General features: G+C 51.7%; 14 protein-coding genes across 14 annotated transcripts; 7 read left to right on the top strand and 7 right to left on the bottom strand.

Annotated features, from left to right (window-relative positions):
* Positions 1-119: 119 nt before the first annotated feature.
* On the top strand, positions 120-1,085 carry NEMAJ01_1366 (aminoacyl tRNA synthase complex-interacting multifunctional protein 1; the record flags this gene model as incomplete). Its single annotated transcript, XM_047915204.1, has 1 exon — positions 120-1,085. The coding sequence occupies one exon, from the start codon at positions 120-122 to the stop codon at positions 1,083-1,085; it is 966 nt and encodes a 321-aa protein (XP_047771161.1).
* An 83-nt stretch (positions 1,086-1,168) lies between these two features.
* NEMAJ01_1367 (translation initiation factor 6) lies at positions 1,169-1,897 on the bottom strand (the record flags this gene model as incomplete). Its single annotated transcript, XM_047915205.1, has 1 exon — positions 1,169-1,897. One exon carries the CDS (start codon positions 1,895-1,897, stop codon positions 1,169-1,171), a length of 729 nt encoding a protein of 242 aa, XP_047771162.1.
* Positions 1,898-2,490: 593 nt separating this feature from the next.
* On the bottom strand, positions 2,491-3,723 carry NEMAJ01_1368 (uncharacterized protein; the record flags this gene model as incomplete). Its single annotated transcript, XM_047915206.1, has 1 exon — positions 2,491-3,723. One exon carries the CDS (start codon positions 3,721-3,723, stop codon positions 2,491-2,493), a length of 1,233 nt encoding a protein of 410 aa, XP_047771163.1.
* A 169-nt stretch (positions 3,724-3,892) lies between these two features.
* NEMAJ01_1369 (nucleolar protein 58) lies at positions 3,893-5,110 on the top strand (the record flags this gene model as incomplete). Its single annotated transcript, XM_047915207.1, has 1 exon — positions 3,893-5,110. The coding sequence occupies one exon, from the start codon at positions 3,893-3,895 to the stop codon at positions 5,108-5,110; it is 1,218 nt and encodes a 405-aa protein (XP_047771164.1).
* A 544-nt stretch (positions 5,111-5,654) lies between these two features.
* NEMAJ01_1370 (elongator complex protein 4) lies at positions 5,655-6,440 on the bottom strand (the record flags this gene model as incomplete). The annotated part of the gene is made up of 1 exon (XM_047915208.1): positions 5,655-6,440. The coding sequence occupies one exon, from the start codon at positions 6,438-6,440 to the stop codon at positions 5,655-5,657; it is 786 nt and encodes a 261-aa protein (XP_047771165.1).
* A 41-nt stretch (positions 6,441-6,481) lies between these two features.
* Positions 6,482-7,102, top strand: NEMAJ01_1371 (superoxide dismutase, Fe-Mn family; the record flags this gene model as incomplete). The annotated part of the gene is made up of 1 exon (XM_047915209.1): positions 6,482-7,102. One exon carries the CDS (start codon positions 6,482-6,484, stop codon positions 7,100-7,102), a length of 621 nt encoding a protein of 206 aa, XP_047771166.1.
* Positions 7,103-7,120: 18 nt separating this feature from the next.
* On the top strand, positions 7,121-8,542 carry NEMAJ01_1372 (anaphase-promoting complex subunit 6; the record flags this gene model as incomplete). Its single annotated transcript, XM_047915210.1, has 1 exon — positions 7,121-8,542. The coding sequence occupies one exon, from the start codon at positions 7,121-7,123 to the stop codon at positions 8,540-8,542; it is 1,422 nt and encodes a 473-aa protein (XP_047771167.1).
* A 239-nt stretch (positions 8,543-8,781) lies between these two features.
* Positions 8,782-9,411, top strand: NEMAJ01_1373 (dTMP kinase; the record flags this gene model as incomplete). Its single annotated transcript, XM_047915211.1, has 1 exon — positions 8,782-9,411. One exon carries the CDS (start codon positions 8,782-8,784, stop codon positions 9,409-9,411), a length of 630 nt encoding a protein of 209 aa, XP_047771168.1.
* Positions 9,412-9,612: 201 nt separating this feature from the next.
* NEMAJ01_1374 (uncharacterized protein) lies at positions 9,613-10,209 on the top strand (the record flags this gene model as incomplete). The annotated part of the gene is made up of 1 exon (XM_047915212.1): positions 9,613-10,209. One exon carries the CDS (start codon positions 9,613-9,615, stop codon positions 10,207-10,209), a length of 597 nt encoding a protein of 198 aa, XP_047771169.1.
* A 403-nt stretch (positions 10,210-10,612) lies between these two features.
* NEMAJ01_1375 (uncharacterized protein) lies at positions 10,613-11,758 on the bottom strand (the record flags this gene model as incomplete). Its single annotated transcript, XM_047915213.1, has 1 exon — positions 10,613-11,758. The coding sequence occupies one exon, from the start codon at positions 11,756-11,758 to the stop codon at positions 10,613-10,615; it is 1,146 nt and encodes a 381-aa protein (XP_047771170.1).
* Positions 11,759-12,288: 530 nt separating this feature from the next.
* On the bottom strand, positions 12,289-12,732 carry NEMAJ01_1376 (uncharacterized protein; the record flags this gene model as incomplete). The annotated part of the gene is made up of 1 exon (XM_047915214.1): positions 12,289-12,732. The coding sequence occupies one exon, from the start codon at positions 12,730-12,732 to the stop codon at positions 12,289-12,291; it is 444 nt and encodes a 147-aa protein (XP_047771171.1).
* Positions 12,733-13,063: 331 nt separating this feature from the next.
* On the bottom strand, positions 13,064-16,291 carry NEMAJ01_1377 (isoleucyl-tRNA synthetase; the record flags this gene model as incomplete). The annotated part of the gene is made up of 1 exon (XM_047915215.1): positions 13,064-16,291. One exon carries the CDS (start codon positions 16,289-16,291, stop codon positions 13,064-13,066), a length of 3,228 nt encoding a protein of 1,075 aa, XP_047771172.1.
* A 322-nt stretch (positions 16,292-16,613) lies between these two features.
* On the top strand, positions 16,614-18,050 carry NEMAJ01_1378 (signal recognition particle subunit SRP54; the record flags this gene model as incomplete). The annotated part of the gene is made up of 1 exon (XM_047915216.1): positions 16,614-18,050. The coding sequence occupies one exon, from the start codon at positions 16,614-16,616 to the stop codon at positions 18,048-18,050; it is 1,437 nt and encodes a 478-aa protein (XP_047771173.1).
* A 300-nt stretch (positions 18,051-18,350) lies between these two features.
* NEMAJ01_1379 (uncharacterized protein) lies at positions 18,351-21,149 on the bottom strand (the record flags this gene model as incomplete). The annotated part of the gene is made up of 1 exon (XM_047915217.1): positions 18,351-21,149. The coding sequence occupies one exon, from the start codon at positions 21,147-21,149 to the stop codon at positions 18,351-18,353; it is 2,799 nt and encodes a 932-aa protein (XP_047771174.1).
* Between the last annotated feature and the right edge of the window lie 34 nt (positions 21,150-21,183).

Below are 21,183 nucleotides of genomic sequence, written 5' to 3' on the forward strand. Positions count from 1 at the left end.
ATGATATTCCATGTGATACAGATTTGCCAAAGATGCCGCGTTTTCTCAGAACTGGCACGGGAGTATGCGTAGGCTGGCTTTGCCGAAAGCCAAATAAAAAAGTAAATTCTTTTATTCCCATGCAAAATTTAGCCAGCCACGAATCTGTGCCGCAGTTGAAGCTGTCCTCAGAGCACTCGTACATCTACGTCATAAAGCGGCTGATTCCAATAGAGATAGAAATCACGCAAGAAACAGACACGATCCTGACCGACACAGACGGGAAAAAAACGAAGGGGCCTGGGAAGTGCATTGCGCACTTATTCCAAGATAAAGGCCTGGACGAAAAAACGGTTGCCAGCATATCAAGCGTGATTGGGCTGAGGCCGCAGCAGATGCTTGCGTACGTTGCAAGCGGGCCTGAAGAGCGGTTAGACAACATTTTGGCCATATCCAAAGTGCGGAAGTGGCTTTTTGAGGGGCAGATAACGAACAAGGTAGGAGACCATCTGATAGACAAGCTGGCGGATCTCCACGAAAAGTACCAGAAGGTCTTCTGCGAGCAGACCGGCGAAATATTTGTGAAGAGGGAGCACGTGCGGCCGGTTGCGGACTTCTACAAGCTGGTGATAATGTCTGGGCGCATAGAGTCTATTATGGACCACCCGGAGGCCGACACGCTCTTTATAGAAAACGTGGACTTCAAGGCCGAGAAGAGAACCATTGTGAGCGGCCTCAAGGGGAAGTTTGAAAAGAGCAGGCTTCTGAACGCATGCTGCCTCTTCACTGTAAACCTGAAGCCTGTCACTTTTAAGGGCACGAAGTCCTTTGGCATGATACTCTTTGGGAAGTCCACGGACGCCCCCGAGAAGGGCTCTGTCATCTTCACAGAGACAAACGGCGACAGACTCGGCCTGCTGGAGTACCCGCTGGACAGCCTTGTGCCCTTTCCAGTGAAGATGGGGGACGGCTCAAAAAGAACGCTCGAGCTGTTCTTCGACCGGCTGGCCATCCGCGAAGGCAAGCTCGTGTACCAGGATCTGACAGCAGAGATCAGCGGAAAAGAAGTGTGCACGCCAGAAGTAATCAACGGAACAATTTCGTAAGATGTAATAAACCAAAGAAGAGTCGCACGGTAGAGAAGACCTAATAAAGTTCTATTTTAATTAGCATAAAATGCAAAGGCCTTTTATATTTGGAGCGCATCGATCCAGGCTCTCTTTTCGTCGTCGCCCAGCTCGGAGGTGGGCGTTGTCTTGAACAGTCCGTCAATCACAACTATTTCTGTGCTGGTTGTCTTTGCCCCTACAAAACACGCGAAGTCGTTAACCACCAGGCCGGCTCCTATCACGTCCGAGCCCTTGTTGACAGTTCCAGGAACCACGCGAAGGTTTAGAAGCTCTGAAAGCTCGGCGACCTCCTCCTCCGTGGCCTTGGAGCTCACAAGCATTGCCGTGTTGTTCATGGCCGCGTACGAGCCAACCAAGCTGTTCTCCGCCATGGCATACTTGAAAACATCTACATTAAGCACATCCGTAATAAACTCAACAGTTTCCGAAGACACGTCTGGATGGACAAGCGCGCTGCTGTCGTTGCACACGATCACATTTCCCAAGGCGTTCAGCCTTTCCTCGATTCGGCGAACCCGGATTTTTTCAGGGAGGGAGTTCCTCAGGTGCTGCAGCTCCTGGTCGGTTGTGGAGGAAGACACCAGCAGGCCCTTTGAGTTTCCAACTGTCTGGGTTCCTGCCATTTTTATTCCGTTTATTGTGGTCTGTATCACAGGAATGTCCAAAACTTCCTCAAACGCAGACACAAAGCTGGTGTTGTCCGTTGCTGCAACCAGCGCATACATGTTTGTCATTCGCACAAACGCCCCAATTTCCTGCGATGTTTCGAAGCTTATTCTTTGACTCATAAAAAATTTTATTGCGCTCTTCCTAATATATGCTATTATAGAAAACATGCCCGAGCACCGAAAGCTCCAAGAAGACGCCAAAAAAAAGCTGCGCTGTCTACGCTTGAAACAGGCAAAGCTCGCCCGCCTACGCACTATAGTGCAATTCTGGACAGTGCCAAGCCGAACCGCGGCAGGCCCACGCCTCTTTCTGCAGCCTCTGTGGAGGAGCATCTGAAAATAAAAGCACGCCCTGGGCAATTTCAAGCGCTTGGGGACAGACCAATCTAGAGACCCGGGATATTTGGGCCTGTGCCGAGCCCTTTCTTTCACTGGAGGAGAGTGCGCGTGCATGCACTCCTGGGTGTTTATGCCGAGAAAAGAGAAAAATACGCGCATGCACAGCGCCGCCCCAGTGAAAGAGGCGAAAAAAGAAAGACTGCCGCAAACATCAGAATGATAGGGCGATGCAAAAAGATGTCACATCATGCCGCAGAAACTAGTGCGCTAAGCACTGCGGGCGAAAAAGCACGGGCTGCCGGCGGCTGCGTCTGCACAAAGTGCTGGTGCTCAGGCTATAATAAATTGCGTTTATTTATTTTCTCAACAGGCTGCTACTTTCTGTAATACTCATAGAATCTGTACAGCTCTGTCTTAATTAACTCCACGTCCTTTGTTGAAACCACCTTGTGCTGTGTAAATATGACGGTCTGCAGGAACAGCATGGATCTAAACACGCACTCAGCCATGGTAGGCTTTGCGCCAAATTCCCCAGACAGGCCCTGCTCCAAAAGATCTATGTCAAAACACTTCGCGCAAAGCGGCTTGCCCCGCTCTTCCCGTTCTTTCTTGGGCTCGCCATGCGTGCCAGGCTGGGGCTTGTGCGAGTCGCAGCGGATTTTTCCGTTGAGCACAGACCGTATTCGCTCGGAGACAAGCTTGAAGTCCTTCATCCACCGGGTTTTGTCTCGGGGCGACCTCTTCCTTGGATACTCGTGAAAGTCCAAAGCATAGTACTCCTTCATTGCGTCGGATATTGGGGTTTGCAAAAACTCCCGCACTCGCTCGCGCGCCTTCTCTTCTGCCTCGTTTTCCTGCTTTGTAATCTCCTCCAGCTCCTGGTTCCTTCGGTCCAGATACGCAAGCCTTTCCTGCGTCCACTGGAAGAACTTTTCAAATGCATTTTGGTCAACAGCGGAAACAGAGACCCCGTAGGCAGACGTTTCCAGCGTGGTAAAAAGATCTTCCAGCTCCTGCTCCTTTGTGGACAGGGCGGTGTGCCCGTCGGGGGAAACGTCTCCCTCCTCAACCGCGTGCGGATGCATGTCAATGGGCGTAAACGTCTCTGGCTTCGGGCCCGGAAGCTCCAAGTGCGGGGGAAGGTTGCCCAGCGTCGAGAGATGCAGCAGCGTGCTAAACAGAGTGTTTGGCGTCTTGATGCCCCACACGCTGGATATGCTTGTTTCGCCAAGGCCTGCAATTTCTGGGGAGATCTCTTCTTCTACTTTACACAGAAACTCGTCGCTCTCGTCGCTTTCTTCGTTGGATGTTTCCAAGCTATCATAGCCATAGATCATTCTTTCTATCACTTTGCTTTTCTCTTCTCTTTTCTTCTCGATCAACAATTCTATTTCGTGGGCTCTCTTCTTCTTGAAGTAGTCCTTAACAGACTCTGCGGTGCCTCGGTTCTTGAAATACTCCTTTACCATTTTATTGTACTCATTTTTCCAGTTATTGGAAGCTACTTTTGCATACACTTTAAGATACGCAGCAATGAAAGAGGTCTTTTTCAATCCGTATCGTGCTATTGCATTTAGTAAATGGAGCCGAGTTGTTGTTGTCCACATTCCAGTTCGAAAAAATTTTATGCTGATACTTTATAGCTTTATATTGCAAGTGTGATCCAGCGGGCGGAAAAGGGGTTAGGTGCTGGCTGCTTAATCTTTCGAGTGCCTTGGGAAAGCTGGCATTTGTGCCAGGGACTGACATAAAGATGAAAAAGTTTTAGAAAATAGAATGCACATTTTGCAAGAGACAACAGTTGGATACGCGCTGTTCAGAAGCAGCCCGCTCGAGTTGGAAGAGCTAAGAAGATTTTCAGACTCAAAGGACGCGGTCGATTCGATAGAAAAAGCAGCCTCCGGAGAGGTGCCCAGCGGGGTTATTGAGCTACTCACGAAAGGAAATGTAAAGTCCCTTGCAGTCTCCAACGCAAAGCTGGCAAGCGCTGTTCAGACAGAGATGGAAAAGCAGGGCAAGGCGCCAAAAATGGTGCAGGGAGAAGAGGCTGAGAGTCTTATTAAGGAGATACACAGCAGGCTCCCCGAGCTCCTTGACATCTCGGAGAAAGAGATGAGCAAGCTTTCTCTGCTTCTCTCGCATGCCATGTGCAGGGACAGGCTGAAGCTGACGCCGCAGAAGAACGACATGGTCATAGTTCAGACGATCAAAGTCATCGATAAGCTTGATAAAGACATAAATAACAAATGCATGCGCCTCCGAGAGTGGTACGGGATGCACTTCCCGGAAATCGGCGAGCTTGTGGAGGAAAACAGCCGGTACTTGGAAATAGTGAGCAAGCACGCAAGCAGCGAGGAGGATCTGATGAAGGACGAAACAGTTCCCGAGGGTGTCAAAGAGGCGCTTTTGAAGACCCTCGGCGGAGAAATAACGCAGGAAGACCGCAGCCTGATCGCAGAGGCTGCAGCCACCGTGCTGAACATGTATGCGGCAAGAGAGAAGCTGCACGAGCACCTCTACAGCCGAATGGCTGACATAGCGCCAAACTTGCTGGAGCTGCTGGGGTCTTTGATGGGCGCGCGCATTATAGCGCAGGCTGGGTCGCTGACCGAGCTTGCAAGAAAGCCTGCCTCAACCATCCAGATGATGGGCGCAGAGAAGGCGCTGTTCAAGGCCATGAAAGAAAAAAAGAACACGCCCAAGTACGGAATCGTGTACAACTCCACATATGTTGGACAGGCTCCGCTCGAAATAAAGGGGCAGGTGGCCAGGACGCTTGCGTCAAAGATAGCGATAGCAAGCAGGTGCGACGCCTCGGGCGAAGAGGCCTCGGGCGACTATGGGATAAAGGCGCGCGAAGACATTGAAAAGCGAGTGGCTGCCTTGTCGCAGAAGAAGAACGCGTCAAAGAAGATGCAGCTTGCGCAGACAAACAAGTTTGCCATGAAGAGGCCGTCGGCTGCGCAGGAGTCTTTCAAGAAGAAGAAGTACTAGCAGAAGTGAGCTGCAGGACAAGAAATAAAGAGCTTCAAGACTAACAGGCGAAAGGCCTAATTTTTAAGTGCAGGGGCGCGCCCTCAGACACGCTATTTGCGCTGCATATTTTTCTTAATTTTCTGCATCATCAATAAAGCAGGCAGAAAAGGCCCCGCGCTGTCATGCGCATTCTGAAGAAAATAAAATTTATTTATGTCAATATATCAGACAAAAATCAATGTGACTGAAAAATTAAAGTGTGCATTTGCCAGCCTTTCGGCGAAGCACTCAAGGCAGCGCGCTGTGCTGGCCCGCAGCATTTCGCTCGCACCCCGAATTTCTTTTCTTGCACTTTTCAACTGTGTTTTTGGCTGCTTCTTGCTTGTCTGAAAGAAGCTTAGGGCCGGCCCGAATGCTAGGCGCAACGCGGCATGCCAAGGCCCGCGCCTTCCCCCTTTCCCAGCCTGCTGTTTGCGCCGGCCACACGCCCCCACGAATGCCCGCAGCTTACAATAAATCTATAGTTTAACAAATATACAGCATACATGCTACAGCCGGGCGTCTACTCTGGCGGAAGAACTATTTTCTCCACCCGGATCCCTGTGCTTTGGCAGAGAACCGCATACTTGTGCACGTCGTTCACCTCTGTTTTTACACACTGTATAAACCCGTCGTACTTCAGCTCCTTCACGGTGTTTGCCTCCAGGCGGACAACAGAGTCGAAGTACCCGTAGTTGAACGAGTCCAGCAGGTACACGGGCACTGAAACCATGCAAACAGCGCCGCTCTGCCGAATCGCCGCGCGCAGGCCAAACAGAAAGTCGTTGGCCTCCTGCGAAGACGCACCCCATATCGGAGAAAAGAGCGAGCTGAGCGAGACCCGCGTGTTCTTGCCCAGAGCAGCCTTTATCCCCGCCAGCATTGCAGAAAGGCTGGCCTCTTTCACGTACGCCACGCTTTCCTGCTTCGGATGCTGCGCTCTGAGGTTGAACCGCCGCGCAGTGTTGGCAGCGCTTCCTTGTATGCGCGCAGTGTTCGCCGTTCTAGACATGGCCGTGTACCTCCAGGCTATTTTTTCCTGGCTGGTGGCTGGCCCTGTCTCCTGCGCCTGCTGCAGCCCCGGAACAGACACCACCGGGTTGTCCAGAGAAGAGTGCACCACGCGCTCGTTCTCCTCCAGGCCTTGCGCCAAAAACACCCGGTGCAGCCCAATGTGGTATCGCACGCTCTCCTGCTGCACCAGAAGAAGAATTTCTCCGTTTCGGATCCCTCCCCCCAAAAGAACGTCCAGCTCCTCAATCCCCGTGCTTCTTCTATCTCTTTCCTGATCTATATACCGTTTAAACATAGTAATCTTCAATATAAAGGAGTAAAAATATTTATAAAAATATGCACACTGAGTTTGTAAAGTACAGAGAGTCGATGCCTTCTGTGGTTCAGCTGCCGCAGCTGGACTACACCTACAAGGAAATGGCGCACGTGATGGCCCCTGAAATGCTGGACCTGCACTATGCCAAGCTGCACCAGGGATACATCGATCGATACAACAAGGCGCAGAGCACCATGAAAATGACCCAGCTCGTGTACACGCCCGAAAAGGAGGAGGAGAAAGCTCTCCTGTTCAACCTGGGCGGGTACCTAAACCACACCCTTTTCTGGAAGTCCATAAGCCCAAAGAAGGAGTTCCACACGCCCTCGGAAAAAATGCTCAGCATGATAAATGCGTCGTTCCCAAGGGGGCTGTGCAAAGAAATGGTGGACATTCTGCCAAGGATACGGGGCAGCGGGTGGATATGGGTTACATACAGCAGGGCAACAGAGCTGCTGCAGCTGGAGACAACGATGAACCAGGATTTTCCAAAGACCCCCGTTCTTCTGAACGTCGACCTGTGGGAGCACTCCTATCTGATGCAGTACCACTCAGACAAAGCAAAATATGTAACTTCAGTATACTCGATCCTCAATTGGAAGTTTGCATCGGAGAGGCTGGAGCAAATATTAAATGAATAAAAAATTGCTTTATTTACGATGGAGATGGACTTGCTGCTGGCCTGTAAAGAGGCTGGCTTTGAAGAAAGCACAATTCTTTTGGCAGAACACATTTTCAAGCAAAGGCAAACCCCGGAGACCTTTTTCATCCTTTTGACGTCGCTTGTTTCCACGTCAAACTACGAAGCAGTTAAGTGGCTTATCCACAGACGGAAAGAGTTTCTTGAATATGCAGACGTGCAGAGGCTGTACATAGAGACCATGAAGCGGCTTGGGGAGCTTTCGGAGATAGACCAGTTCCAAATATCGTGCAAAAAGATAGAGAGAACGTACGAGGGCGTGTGCAGGCCCATAAAAAGCGAGTCTCTGAACAGCTACTACCAAGCGCTTGTCCAAAGGGGCAGCGAGCAGAAGAGAAGAGAGTGCGTGGAGGCGTCTCTTGAGCACGACGAGCGAAATCTGGAGGCCTACATTTACGTGGGCATGAACAAGTCGCTGAGCGAGCTGCCAGAGTACATTCGGCGGATAAAGAGCCCGCAGGTCCAGGCGCTCTTCCAGCAGATTCTAATGGAGTGCGCGGGCGGCTTCTCCCTGTTCACCCGGTCCTTCCACACGCCCTTCTCCTGCTGCAGGATTGCAAAGCGGCTGTTCAACGAGGGGCAAACCAGCGAGATTTTCCAGGTGGCGCAGTACATGGCGTCTGTGTACCCAACGCACTACTTCACCTATGTGGCTGCAGGGATGTACTATATCATGATCAAAAAGCACTCTGACGCAAAAAGGTCGCTGTTCAAGGCCCTGCAGCTGAACAACTTGTTTGGAATGGGCTGGATCCTTCTGGGGTACTGCCAGGCCTTCCTGTGCGAGGGCACCAACGCCATAGCCTGCTACGAAAAGGCGGAGGTTCTGCTGGAAGAGAGCCACATCCCTTCCCTGGGCATTGCTCTGGAGTACCACAGAATGAGGAGCTACAAGAAGGCAGAGATGAAGTATCTCGAGATACAGAAAAAGTACGGGCTGCAGTTTTGCTTCAACCCCTATGTGTCCCTTCTGGTGGCCCAGGAGCGGCACACCGAGGCGCTTGCTTTTGTCCAGAAGGAGGAGTGCTCGGGCGAAAAAGCCCTTCTCAAAAGCATCTGCTATCTATTTAAAGACAACACCGCGCTTGCTGAAAAGGCTCTATGCGATGTAAATATCTCGTACCACAGCAAAACCCGAAGCAAGTACTACCTTCTGCTGGGCTTCATCCAGCACACAAAGAAGAAGTACTGCAAGGCGATTGAGCTGTACCAAAAGGCGATTCTCGACCCCTCGAGGCCTGCCGGCAGCCTGGTCAACGACCTTTTGGAGCTGGCTATAAAAAACTCCCTCGAAGAGGACAGCAAAAAGCTGATTTTGCAGTACAAAGAAGACGTGTTTGACTTTCTAGACCTGAAGTCCGACCTGCCGCTTGTCTTGTAAGAGGCTCGCGGGGGATCAAGCCCCGACGACACGCCTGCTGCTCGCTTTCTCCAACACAAATAAACACGCACTGGATACACACATGCCCTTTTTGCACGCCCCTTTGCATCTGCCAGCCCAGGCTCTCTAGCCCTGCTGCAAGCAAGGCTTCACACGGCATTTATTTGGAGGAAAGGCTATTTTGGCGCTTAAATTTGGCCGGCAAAGACAAGCATATAAGGAGACAAGAAAAAAAAAGGATGAAAAAAAGCCTTTTTGTTGCTATAGAGGGGATAGACCGGAGCGGAAAGTCGTCTTTGGTTGCGTCTTTGAAAAGAAGTCTGCAGAAAAAGGGCTTTCAGGCCAGCGCAATCAACTATCCAAACCGGCAAAGCCACACTGGAAAGCTAATATCTGAGGTGCTCAGCGGGAAGCACACAATTGCCAAAGAGGCCATGCACCTGCTGTTCTCGGCCAACAGATGGGAGGACAAGGCCCGGCTGGAGGGCCTTCTCAGAAACTCGGAAGAGCCCGGAAGCCTGCCCACGGTTATACTTTGCGACCGGTACATTCTGTCAGGCGTGAGCTACTCGATTGCAAACGGACTTCCTGAAAAGTTCTGCACGTTTTCCGACAAGGGGATGCTCGAGCCAGACTTGACCATCTTTCTGGACGTGCCTCCTGCCACGGTTGAGACCCGGTCGGGCTTTGGGGAGGAGCTGTACGAAAACCGAGAGTTCCAAGAGAAGGTGTATTCCTCTATGAAGCAGCTCCTGGCAGCGTACAGGCACAAAAGGATCCTCAACGCATCGCAGGAAGAGGTGCATGCTATCTCTCTGAAATGCATTTTAGACTTAATGGAGGAAAACACCGGAGCAATTTCTGTATAGTACGCGGGTTTCCTTGGGCAATAAATATTCATGCACTTCGGGCTTCTAGAACTTGGATTTTTCGGGATATGCGCACACCCTGCGCCGTGTTTGGCACTGTGCTGGCCCTGCATCCGGTTTGCGCGTTTGCCGTGCAGCAGCCGGCTTTCGGGCGTTGGTGGCAAGAAGCTTTTGTATTTAAATTATTTACTTCTGCGGGCTATGAAAATACAGCTGGAAAGTGTCGAAATGTTTGAGGACATTTTCAAGGAGATGCTTGGCACGGAGGAAAACGCGAAGCACAGCCAGGCCGAGCTGGACGTGCTCATGCACATAAAAAACCTGTTCTTGAAGAACGTGGAGATAGGGGGCGAGGAGCTGGACATTGGACAAGTCACGCAGGAGAAGCTGGAGCGAAAAAAAGAGCATGCAAGCCTTGTGGCGCAGGTTGAAGAGGCCGAGAAGAGCAAGACTAGCACGCTAAAAACGCTGTGCACGCTGCGGAAAGAGCTGCCTCTGCGGCTGAAGGACGAGCTGACCGAGCACTTTGAGGGCATTGTCAAGCAGATAAAGCAAGCGCGCGCAGTTGTGGAGGCCCCTGAGGCTGAAACATGCGACGCGCTTGACGAAGAAATTGCTCGGATACAGAGAACGGTCAGCGAGCTCACAGGCAAGCTGCCCGCGGTCATTTCGCAAGTAAAGGAGAACATGTCGTATGTGGAGAAGGAAGTAAAGGACAGAATAGAGCAGAAAGGCAGGGAAATAGAGGCCGAGTCTCTTTCTCTTCTTTTCAAGGATGAGCTAGAGCTTCCAGAGTAGAGCATGAAAATATATAAATGTAATTCAAAAGTGTGCCACGCCAGCTTGGCGTCTTTTCCATGGTTTAGCGGATCCAGGCTTTTGTGCGCTGCCACAGCCTGCTGTTTTTTCGGGCTATAGAAACATGGGCCCAGTGGATAAAATGTGATATTTATTTTATGGTCTCAGAACTTGGAGCGCGCTCTAAATGTGCTGAAAGGCCCTGGGCACTCCAAATTGGCCGGCTGTGCTAGGATGGCATGCGGATGTGCTGCATCCACAGAACGCCCTGGCCTCTGTGCACTGTGGAAGTGCGCCGGCTCGCGCGTTGGTTTCCGGTTATTCGGGCTCGGGTTATTCGGGGTTTTGGCAAAAAACCGCTGGGCTTCTTCTGTGCATGCTCAAGCCCCGAACCGCTTAAAGCCTACAGCAACTTTCTAGAAACCCTTTCTATTTTCTTGGACCTTATCAAGCTTTTGTATTTGTCTATAATCTGCTCTCGCGTTGTGTTTTTGAACCCGCACGAGTTGTAGACCACCGACCAGTCAGGACCGTGCTTTTTAATCGCGTCTATGAGTATTTCTGTTTCTTTCGAAGTCCACACCCTCTTTGACTTGCGGACTCTCTTTATAATATTTGCAGACGTTTCTGCTGGGTCTGGTCTGTGCTGCCTCTTGTAGCTTTTTTCTTTTTCTTCGGGTATGCTTTCGTCCCACTCCACCTCGACCCCCTGCAGGCTCTTGCTAAACATCGATTCAATGTCTATGTGCCGGTATCTCTGCGTGAACGAAATCGCGTCGCGTCTGAGCAGCGGCTTCCTCGGCTTCACCCTTTCCTGCTTGGCGTCGGTATCTGACACGTTCTCGTCTTCTGACTCTATGCAGACGCTTCCGCTGTTGTCAAATCCGCCGTGCCACAGCACCATGTCCGTGTCCGTCGACGAGCCGGCGTGGCTCAAGATCTCCTTCATTACGTCTCTCACCCGGCCGGTCTGGTTCATCTCCGACAGCAGAGGAATGTTCATTTTTTTCAGCAGCTCGGCTATCTCGTCCATCATTTTTCTGTTGAAGGCGGTAAAAAAGTTCTCTCTTTCTTTCCCCTCTATCAGAGAATCATCAATTTTTGCGTTTTTCATAATTTCGTCTATCCTCGCATCGCACTCTTCCTGGCAGAGCAAAGAGTACTCCTCCCACTCTTCTGCGCCTTTCTCCACGAGAAGCCCGTTGTATCCCCATATAACCACCCTCTTTAGCTTGGTCATAAACTCTGCATCGCTTTTCTTGAGATAATCAAACACCTTATAGAACTTTCTGTTTATGTCTCGCGTGAAGAAGTTCGTCACTATGTTGTAATGCGCCAGAAAAATAATGTACTTTACCAGAATCTCCTCCTCTAGAGGATGCCCTTTTGCATCCAACCGGCCTTTTATATTGTTTATCATAGACAAGAAGTATTGCAAATTCGAGTCTGGCATCGAGATGCGCGCGTTTCTTTCGCTTTTATATATAGCGTGGCTTATATACATATACAAGATGTAATCTATATAATACATCCCCTTAAGGCTGTCCATTTCTACGAAAACTAAAAATAAATTTGTGCGCTTCATATAAATATTTTCAGATCAGTTTCTGCACAAAGTGCCCTTCTGTAAAAGCGCGCCGTTGGGGCCCTCCGCAGCTGCTTAGCAGACTCCAAAGGCGCTGCACACTGCCGGCTCTGGGCGCATTTCAGCTTTTTCCACTTTCCACTTTTCTTGCAAGCGCCCCCTTGCCCACAGCCAGCGCGCGGTCCCCAGAAACAGGCTTTCTGAGCCCGCAGCCCTTAGCCGGGCAGGCCCTGCGCGCACAAGCCCAGACTTCCCTTGTGGGGTTCCTGCAAAAACTCTAGAGAAAATAAAACCTTCTGCTTCTGAACTGTGCTATTTCTGCGCGTATTTATTGTGCGCTCTCCTCAGCGTGTGCCCTCGGACGGGCAGCTGCTTTTTTGGCTCCTTCTCTGCTGGCGCGCCGCCCGTCCGAGGGCGCCTCAGACAATGCGCCAAGTCTTTCCAAACTGTACAGCACCTGCGCAGTGCCTGCATGTGTGTTTTCGCTATGTGTGCTAGCCCATGCGCCGGGTCTTCATGTACTCATCCTTTATCACCAGAAGCTTCCGGGTTATCTCTGCGTACAGCTCCAGCTTCTGGGACATCTCCTGGATTTCCTTGTACTGCGAGTAGCTCGATTCAAGGAGCCCCCTTATTTCCTGCTCGAGCTGGACTGCAATGCTCTTCAGCCCTTCAGTGACTGCGTGGAGAACGTGCACAGCCTCCTGCACGCGCCCATCCAGCTCGGGCTTTTTGCTGGCGTGCAGCTCCTGCCTGAGCGCATCTATGCGCGCTACAACAGCACATACTATTTCCTGCGACAGATTGCGATTTGAGTTTACAATGTTCTCTTTCAGCACCCGGTTCTCCTCGCGCACTCGCTGAACTTCGTCCTCGAGCTGAATGACCTGCCCAATCAGGGCGCTCATTCTGTCGTTTTTTTCTGTTTCATCTAGCATGCCCCTTTAAAATTTCTGTAAATTTCTGTAAATTTACTTTTCCGTCCGAACACTTCCAGCCCAAACCCGAATTCTCTTGCCCACGCCCGTCAGCCACCTTGGCAAATTCAGACCGAAGGCGCGCCTTATTCTGCACAATAGTGCTTTTCCAGCTGCGCCAAAGCGGTGCCCCGCGGCAAATATCTAGCAGCATCAGCCCGCGTGTGCAGGCAGCCCCTCCAAGCGCAATCTAATTTTAAAAGTGTGCATTTATTTCCGCCTGCGCTGCTGCCGGCAGAGCCTTCAACACCCTGTGTGCTTCCAGCATGCTGCTTTGTTTAGCGCGCTCCCGCTACTTTTCCTTTGATAGCGACAGCGTAATCGTCTGCTTGGCCAGCTTCAGCACCTCCGTCACAGCGTCAGCAGGCAGTTCTCCTGTTATGCGTGTGTTTGCGTCGCAGATCACGTGAGATGCTTCTATCCCTGCCACGTGAAGAAGTGCTCTGTCTGATATGCAGAGAGCTGCCTTTTTTCTGAGCTTCTGCACGCAGCTTTTGACTTCTCTCCGGATCCACAGGTCTTCTATCTCCGGGGTCCGCTCCGTCTGCACCACCACGTAGATAGTGTCTGACGCGGCTGCGCCTCTCTGGGTTGGCGGCAGCTGAACAGCCTCTCTTCTGTAAATCACCTCCTCGCGGGTGATGCTAAGCCCATCCAGCAGCGCACTCCCCGAGCGCATCAAGCCTTCTATCGACTCCTGGTCCCCAGCACACTTTCGGATGGCAGATGACCTTTTCTGGACCTCCGCCCCGCCGTACAGCGCGCTGATTTTCTTGAAGTCTGGAACAACCTCCTTCTTCCACGCGTAGTCGCTCTCCTGTCTATACACCACGCGCATGGAGTTAGACTCTTTCTTCAGGATGTTTGTAAGCACCGGAGAGTCCTCCATCCCCACGACTGAAATCTCCATCAACGGCATCTTCAGCGCTATTTCGCACTTTTCCCTAATCACGCGCACGGTTTCTATCACGCTCTTTACTTTTCTGAAGTCTGTCAAAATTTTGTCCAGAGAAGCTGCCTTTGTCTGCTTGGATATTTTCAGTATTTTCTCCTTTGTTCTCTCTATCTGGGCCTTGTACATCTGGAAGTGCACAGACAGCCCGGCCTCGCTTCCCCGCCGGCTCACCATTTCCGGCACGTCGCACGCAAAGAAGCCCTCGCCGTCTCCGCACAGCTCCTGGTAGCACACCTCGCTGAAGAACGGCGCAAACGGCGCCATAATCACAGAGAAGCCTTTCAGAATGTGTTTCAGCACCTTCATTTCTGTGTTTCTAAGCCTGTCTCGGCTGAGCCGGATGTACCACCTGCTAAGGTCTCCCAAAAAGTCCACGGCCATAGGAAGCACGCTGTGCAGCCTGTAGGCCAGGCCCTCCCTCTGCACAGAGAGCGAGAACTCCTCAAACTCCTGCAGAATCCAAAGGTCCAGCAGGCTTTCGTCTTCGCTCATTTTTATGCTCATGTCAGACACGCTTAGCGCGATGTCCTCAACGTCGCAGCCGGTCGTGTCCTCGGCCTGCGCGCTCGACGTTGTTTTCAAGAACCTAAGGCAGTTCTGCCACGGAATCAGCAGCTCTCTCAGAATGCCTGTCACGCCGGCCTCTGTGAACTTGAGGTTTTCTGCCTTCACTGCCGTGGACGAGATCAGGTACATTCTCATTGCGTCTGCCCCGTGCGTGTTCATTATCTCCACGGGGTCTGGGTAGTTCTTCAGCCGCTTGCTCATCTTCTTCCCGTCCGAGGCCAGCACCAGCCCCGTGACCATCACGTTCTTGAACGCCGGAGAGCTATACAGCAGCACCGAGAGCACGTGGAGCGTGTAGAACCACCCCCGCGTCTGGTCAAGGCCTTCTGCAATAAAGTCTGCGGGGAACGTCATCTGGAACCGCTTCTCGTTTTCGAACGGGAAGTGCTTCTGTGCGTACGGCATGCTTCCGCTCTCGAACCAGCAGTCCAGGACCTCCTCGGTTCTGACGTACTTCACTCCGTTCCTCTCTATCACCACGCAGTCCACAATGTCCTTGTGCAGGTCTGTCACCTTCACGCCCGAGAGCTCGTTAAGCTCCTCCGACGACCCAACGCAAATGATGTCGTCCTCTGTCAGATTGGCGCCTGCGCCCTCCCGTATCCAGATGGGAATGGGCGTTCCCCAGTACCGGTTTCTGGATATGGACCAGTCGCGCGCATTTTCCAGCCACTTCCCGAACTTTCCGTCCCCAACTGCCTTCGGGCTCCAGTTGATCTTTTTGTTCATTTCCGTGAGGTCCTTCACTGCGTCCTTCACCTGCACAAACCAGCTGGGCACTGCCTTGTATATGAGGGGCGTGTCTGACCGCCAGCAGAACGGATAGCTGTGGTCCACCGACGTGGTTTCGTACAGAGCCCCGCTGTCCTTAAGGCGCCGGATGATCTCCTTCTCGAGCTCCTTCTCCTTGACATACCGGCCCGCATACTCGGCCACCTCCTGCGTGAAGCACCCGCTCTCGTCGACCGGGCAGACCACCTCGTCGTTTTCCCGGATGATGCCGTTGCTCACAAACGCGTTATAGTCCTCCTCTCCAAACCCGGGCGCACAGTGCACTATTCCTGTGCCAGCCCCCTCGACCACAAACTCTGCTCCGTACGTTCGGAAGTACCCGCTGCCTCTTCTCTCCTCAAAGTGCGCAAACGGCTGCGCATACTCAACGCCGAGTATGTCCGCGCCCTTGAACGCCTCAGCAGGCTTTGCCTTCTTTGCGTAGAACTTCCCCACAATAACGTGCGCGCCCTCCACCTTGTCCGGGATAAGAACGTAGTCCATTCCAGGGCCCACCATCAGAGCAGAGTTTCCTGGCAGCGTCCACGGCGTTGTTGTCCACGCCAAAAACGAGACCTTCGCGTACTCCCTCCCGTTCAAAGTTATTGGCTTGAGCAAGGGCAGCCGCACCGTTGCTGTCAGGTCTGTGGTTACTTTGTAGTTCTGGTTTGCCTCGAAGTTGCTCATCGGGGTTCTGCACGCCGTGGAGTACGGCATGACTCTGTACCCCCTGTACACAAGGCCCTTTTTGTACAGCTCCTTGAACACCCACCAGACGCTCTCCATGAAGCTGAAGTCCATGGTCTTGTAGTCGTTCTTGAAGTCTATCCACCTCCCCATGCGGCCAACTATGTTCTCCCACTGCGCCGAATACTTCATGACAATTTCTCGGCAGTACTCGTTGTACTGCTTCACGCCGATCTTCTCTATGTCTTGCTTGGTCTTGATGTTGTACAGCTTGTCTATTTCGTACTCAATCGGCAGCCCGTGGCAGTCCCACCCAAACCTTCGCTCTACGTGGTAGTCCTGCTGATAGTAGAAACGCGTTATCGTGTCTTTTATCGTCCCCGATAGAATGTGCCCGTAGTGCGGAAGGCCCGTTGCAAAAGGTGGGCCGTCATAAAATGAAAACTCCTTCTTGCCCTTGCTGAGCTTGTTGCTCATTTCAAAAGCCTTAATTGCCTCCCAGTATTTCTGTATACTCTCTTCTCCCTTGCTGAAGTCCATGAACAATAATTAAAAAATAAATTGCAGATATTTATGCCAGCAACTGGCAAGCAGCTGCTTTTCAGCGCCGCACACCCCCCGCCTGCCTGCAGCGCGCATGCCGTGCCGTGCTAGCGCCTCTACCCCATCGCCTCCGACCTCTTCCAAGATGAAAACGCGCGTGCTTTAAGGACACAGCCTGCAAGCGCGCAGAGAGAGCCGCCTGGGGGCGTGGAGCATTTGTGAGGAAAGAGGCATGTTTCTGTTTTGGGCATGTCCAATGAGCTCAGCCTATACCCGAAACTACTGGCAGCCATAAAAATAAATAATTTTTGTGAAAAGCATGCTTTCAGACTTAGGCGCAGGAATAAGCAATGCACTCCAAGGATTTTTTGGGTCCAAGGAGGGAGAAAAAGAGCTTAACGATGCCATAAAGAAAATAACCACGTCTCTTCTTAGCTCAAACGTAAGCACGCGGATCGTGCTGAACGTGCGGAAGCGGATTCTTGAGCGGTTTAAGCCGCAGGAGATACAAACAAAGTCGCAAAAAGAGAAGGCTCTGCAGAAAATTGTGTTTGAAGAGCTTTGCGCAATTATGGACTCGGGAAAAGAGCCCTTCCGGCCAAAAAAGAAGGAAATTTCGACTGTGCTGTTTGTGGGGCTGCAGGGAAGTGGAAAAACCACGACCTGCTGTAAGTATGCAAAGTACTACAAACAGAGGGGGTTCAAGGTCGGCATTGTGTGTGCGGACACGTTCCGTGCAGGGGCATACGAGCAGATTTTGCAGAACGTCTCCGGGATGAACGTGGAGGTGTTTATTTCGTCAACGTCCGTGGACCCTGCAGAGGTTGCAAGGACGGGAGCCGAGCAGCTCAAGGGAAAGGGGTGCAATCTGGTGCTTGTAGACACAAGCGGGCGGCACACGCAAGAGGGCGAGCTTTTTAGAGAAATGGGCGAGATTGTGGACGCAATCAGCCCAACTGCGTCGATTTTTGTCGTGGACGCGTCGATCGGGCAGGCAGCGGAAATACACGCGCGCAGCTTTATGTCCCGGGTCAGGCTGGGGTCTGTGATCATTACAAAAACAGACGGAACAAAAAACATAGGCGGCGCTCTGTGCAGCGTTGCTGAAACAAAAACGCCTGTTGCCTTCATAGGAGTCGGGGAGGGAATGAACCACATTGAGTCCTTCAACCCCAAGGGGTTTGTTGGGAAGCTTATGGGCCTGGGGGACATCAACAGCTTCGTGGAGAAAATTGAGAACCTAGGCATTTCTGCGGAGAAGCAGGAGGAGCTGATTGGAAAAATCAAGGCAGGGGAGTTTAGCATGGGCGACCTCTACGAGCAGTACAAGAAGATACTGGAGCTTGGGCCGATTGGCCAGCTTCTCTCTCTCATCCCGGGGATAAACAGCACTATGTTCAACGAAAAGGGCTTCAAAACCATGGGAACCATCTTCTCAGCAATGACCCGGAAGGAGCTTAAAACAAACGGAGAAGTTTTTATTAAGTCTCTGCCCAGGCTGGTCAGAGTCGCGAAGGGGAGCGGTGTCACGCCCCTGCAGGTGAGAGAGACCGTTGAGTCGTACAGGATGATGGCCAGAACCTTCCAGCAGCTCTCCTCCAACCCCATGTTTGCTGGGCTCTTTGGGGGCGGCCCTGGCAAAGGGCAGGACCAAGCGATAACCCCAGACGCAGCCAAGGCGCAGATAAAGCAGCTTAAGAAGATGATGCCTCCCGGGTTTTCTTCCATGTTTGACCAGTTTGACAAGTTTTTCTAGAACATGGCCACTTTTTGTGCTGGGTAGAGTCCTGGGGCCTGCCGTTTAAATAAAGACGCCTACGCTGTTACCCGGTGGTTTATGCTGTCCGGCCTGGGCTGGAAGACACTCTGCAGCTGTGCACGAAAGCAAGCTAAAATATGCTGTTTATTTTTCAAATGCCTTTTGCGAGAATAGACTCACAAAGCCCGAATAACCCGAGCTCCTCTTCTGAGGCGGGCGGCAGGCTGCCATAATATTTGCTAAGCATTTGAGCATGCGCGCAGGCCTGAAAGGCGCGGCGTTTATCGGCTGCTTCGCCTATAGAATCTCCACGATCACGCCTATGTTTCCATTGATAATGCGGGGCGTGTTCATTTTGAATGCATCTGCAGAATCCGTTGCAAGAATTTTTGCATTCTTTTTCATTGTGTCGATGTTTACCGTTATCTTCTCTTTTTCCATGTGTAAACGGTCGTTTGCGTCTCCGTGCTCTTCAATAGTGATGTACACGCTTGGATAGTGCAGCAGAGACTCGATCTTCACGCTGAGGTATGCGCTGGGGTCCTCTTTAACAGTGGGAAGGTTTAGTATTCTCGCAAAAAGCAGGTTAACTGGCTTATCCTTGTCTGCGTCGCTTGAAGTGCAAAGATTCAGCTCGCTGTAGTGCAGCTCGACCGTCTCCTCAAAGGCGCCGCACCGTATGCGTATCTTGCACGTGGTTTCCTCTTGTTTTTTCTTTGCCTTTTTGTCCAGCATCTCAATGGACAGCGCCAGCGAGTGTCCTACAGGCGCCTCCAGTATGATGGGCACAAGCGGGTGCGAGAACAAAAACTTGGAAAACCGGCCCAAGCCTGAGAGCCATTGGCAGAAGTTTTCCTCAGAATTCGGGATTTCATCTGCCAGACTGAGCTCTGCCAAGTTCCCCCTTTTTATGCTGTTCAGTATTGGCCTGGCCAGGAAGTACAACCTGTAGTACGCATAGTCCACCACGTTCAGCGACACGCGTGTCATGCTTGGCTTGTACTCGTCGTATGCCACTTTCACCCCGGCCCATGCCACAAAGTCTCTCTGCTTCAATATCCCAAACGACACGTTAGAGCCCAGCGCTTTTCGGATCGCACCAGTCAGCCCAGCGCTCGTGTACTCGTAGAGCGTGCTGTGCAGCACCTGCTTGGCGTCCTCTGTGCTTTCCGTCGTGAACTTTAGGAAAAGCGTTTTTCCCACAAGAAGAGCCACATACTTCATCTCGCTGCTCTCTTTGTCTCCCAGGTAGCTGTACACGAAGTCCAGAACGTCCTGGTCCTTCTCTGCAGGCGCCTTGTTGGATGCAACGCACTCTTTCTCGCTCCCCAAAAACTGCCTCACCTGCACAACTTCGTCGCACCCTTTGCTGTCCTCCGGCTTCTCTGCACAGGTCACAAAGGCAAGCGCCTGCATGAACGTGCACAGCCAAGGCTCCTTTGTGTCCCCCTTCAGCGCGCTGCAAAGGCCCAATGGAAGCACAAATTTGTAGCATTTTTTCCATGCGGAAATTTTCTCTGGCCCCTCCATGTGCACTGACGCTGCAATGTTCTGGCCGCTCTGCAGAATTTCTATCTCCGCCTGGCTTCCTTCCTTTGCGTAGCTCAGCATTTCGAGAGCATCTCTTGCTATTTTTACAAACTCGCTGCATGCGTTTCCTGCAAGTATGCTTACCTGGTCAAACAGCTCGGCCAGCTCAACTGCGTCCTGCGTCTCGCACAAGATGGGCAGCACGCTTCCACACACAGCGACAGACCTAATCTCTCCCGGCACAGCCAGCACTTTTATGTGAACAGGCTCTTGCCCGTACCTCCACGCGGCAAAGGAAGAAAGCATGCTGATGGCATAGGCCTCCTCTGTTCCATAGTATTTGCCCTGGTCTGGCTTGGGTTTTTCTTTTTCGGGCATTCTAATTAAGTTTCTAAACCCGTCTATAGCCCAGTCAAAAAAACCCTCGACTTTCCGAATGGGGTCTGGCGAGAACGCAATCATTATTTTGTCTGTTTCGGGCCCATTGCTTCCAAGGAGAGAGAACAAGTGTGCGCATTTGTACCTTTTAACTGTCTCCTGCACTGTCTCTTTCCCGCTGCTCGTGTACCGAATCGCATACTCCACCTGCGCGCTGGGGGACTCCAGAGCCCTGGCCAGCTCGCCCTTGCTGTCCGCAGCTTTCTTGCGCGCATCTAGCAAAACAGCCTCAAGAACCACCTCCGTGCGCTCTCCAGGCTTGAGCACGCATATCGCTCTGCACACGGACTTAAGCGACGCCCGCAAGCTGTACCCCTTGTACTTAAACGCAAGCTCAAACATCTCCATAAGGCTGGCTTCGCTGGCCTTCGTGAGGTTTTGCAGCCTAAATCTGTGCGCAAAGCAGCTCTGAAGCCCTTCCACAACTATGCTGCACATAAACGGCGCTTTTTCCATTCCCTGGTTTTTTGTCGCATACACCTGCAAAGTCACCTGAAGGACCCGGTTGTTCGCGATCTCTTCTGCTAGAACCTGCACAAACCTTTTGCTGTAGTTTGAGTACAGCGCGCTAACGTCGTCTAGCATCTTTGTCAAGCTACTGGTTGTGTCGCACAGCAGGGCTGGGGCCCCGTATGTCTTTGCGCTGGCAGCAAGCTTTGAAAACAGCTCTGCGTCGTTGAAGAATCCGCACTGCCTGCACTTTCCGCACAGGTTGTCGCTGCAGTCTTTTTTGCTGAAAATCTTCTCCTTGTATATTGCATTGAAGCTCTCCCGCGGGGTAGACTCCCCTATTTCCGTTAGAATCATGCTAGTATCTGTTTCTGCGGACGCAACCAATCGCGCCCTCCCAAAAGCAGGCTGGAAATCTGCGGAGCCTGTCTCTTCGCACATGCACGTGCTTTTCTCCTCATCATTCTGCTCTATAGGCGCAGAATCGCCGTCCTGGTGTTCTTTGCTGGGCGCTGCTCCCATTATATAGAACGTTGCTATGATCCCAATCGCCAAAACAAAGCCCAACATAAGCAGCGTGTACTTAAGAAGCTTCCTGGTGCGCACACATCGCTTAAAACGTATCAAAAGATCCGGTATGAAAGATCTACGTGATTCTCTTGTCTGATCAACCTCCATATTAAAATGTCAGAAAAAAGGAGAAATTATAAAT

This window comes from Nematocida major (genome assembly GCF_021653875.1).
Source record: "Nematocida major strain JUm2507 chromosome Unknown 2395, whole genome shotgun sequence".
Lineage (NCBI taxonomy): Eukaryota > Fungi > Microsporidia > Nematocida > Nematocida major.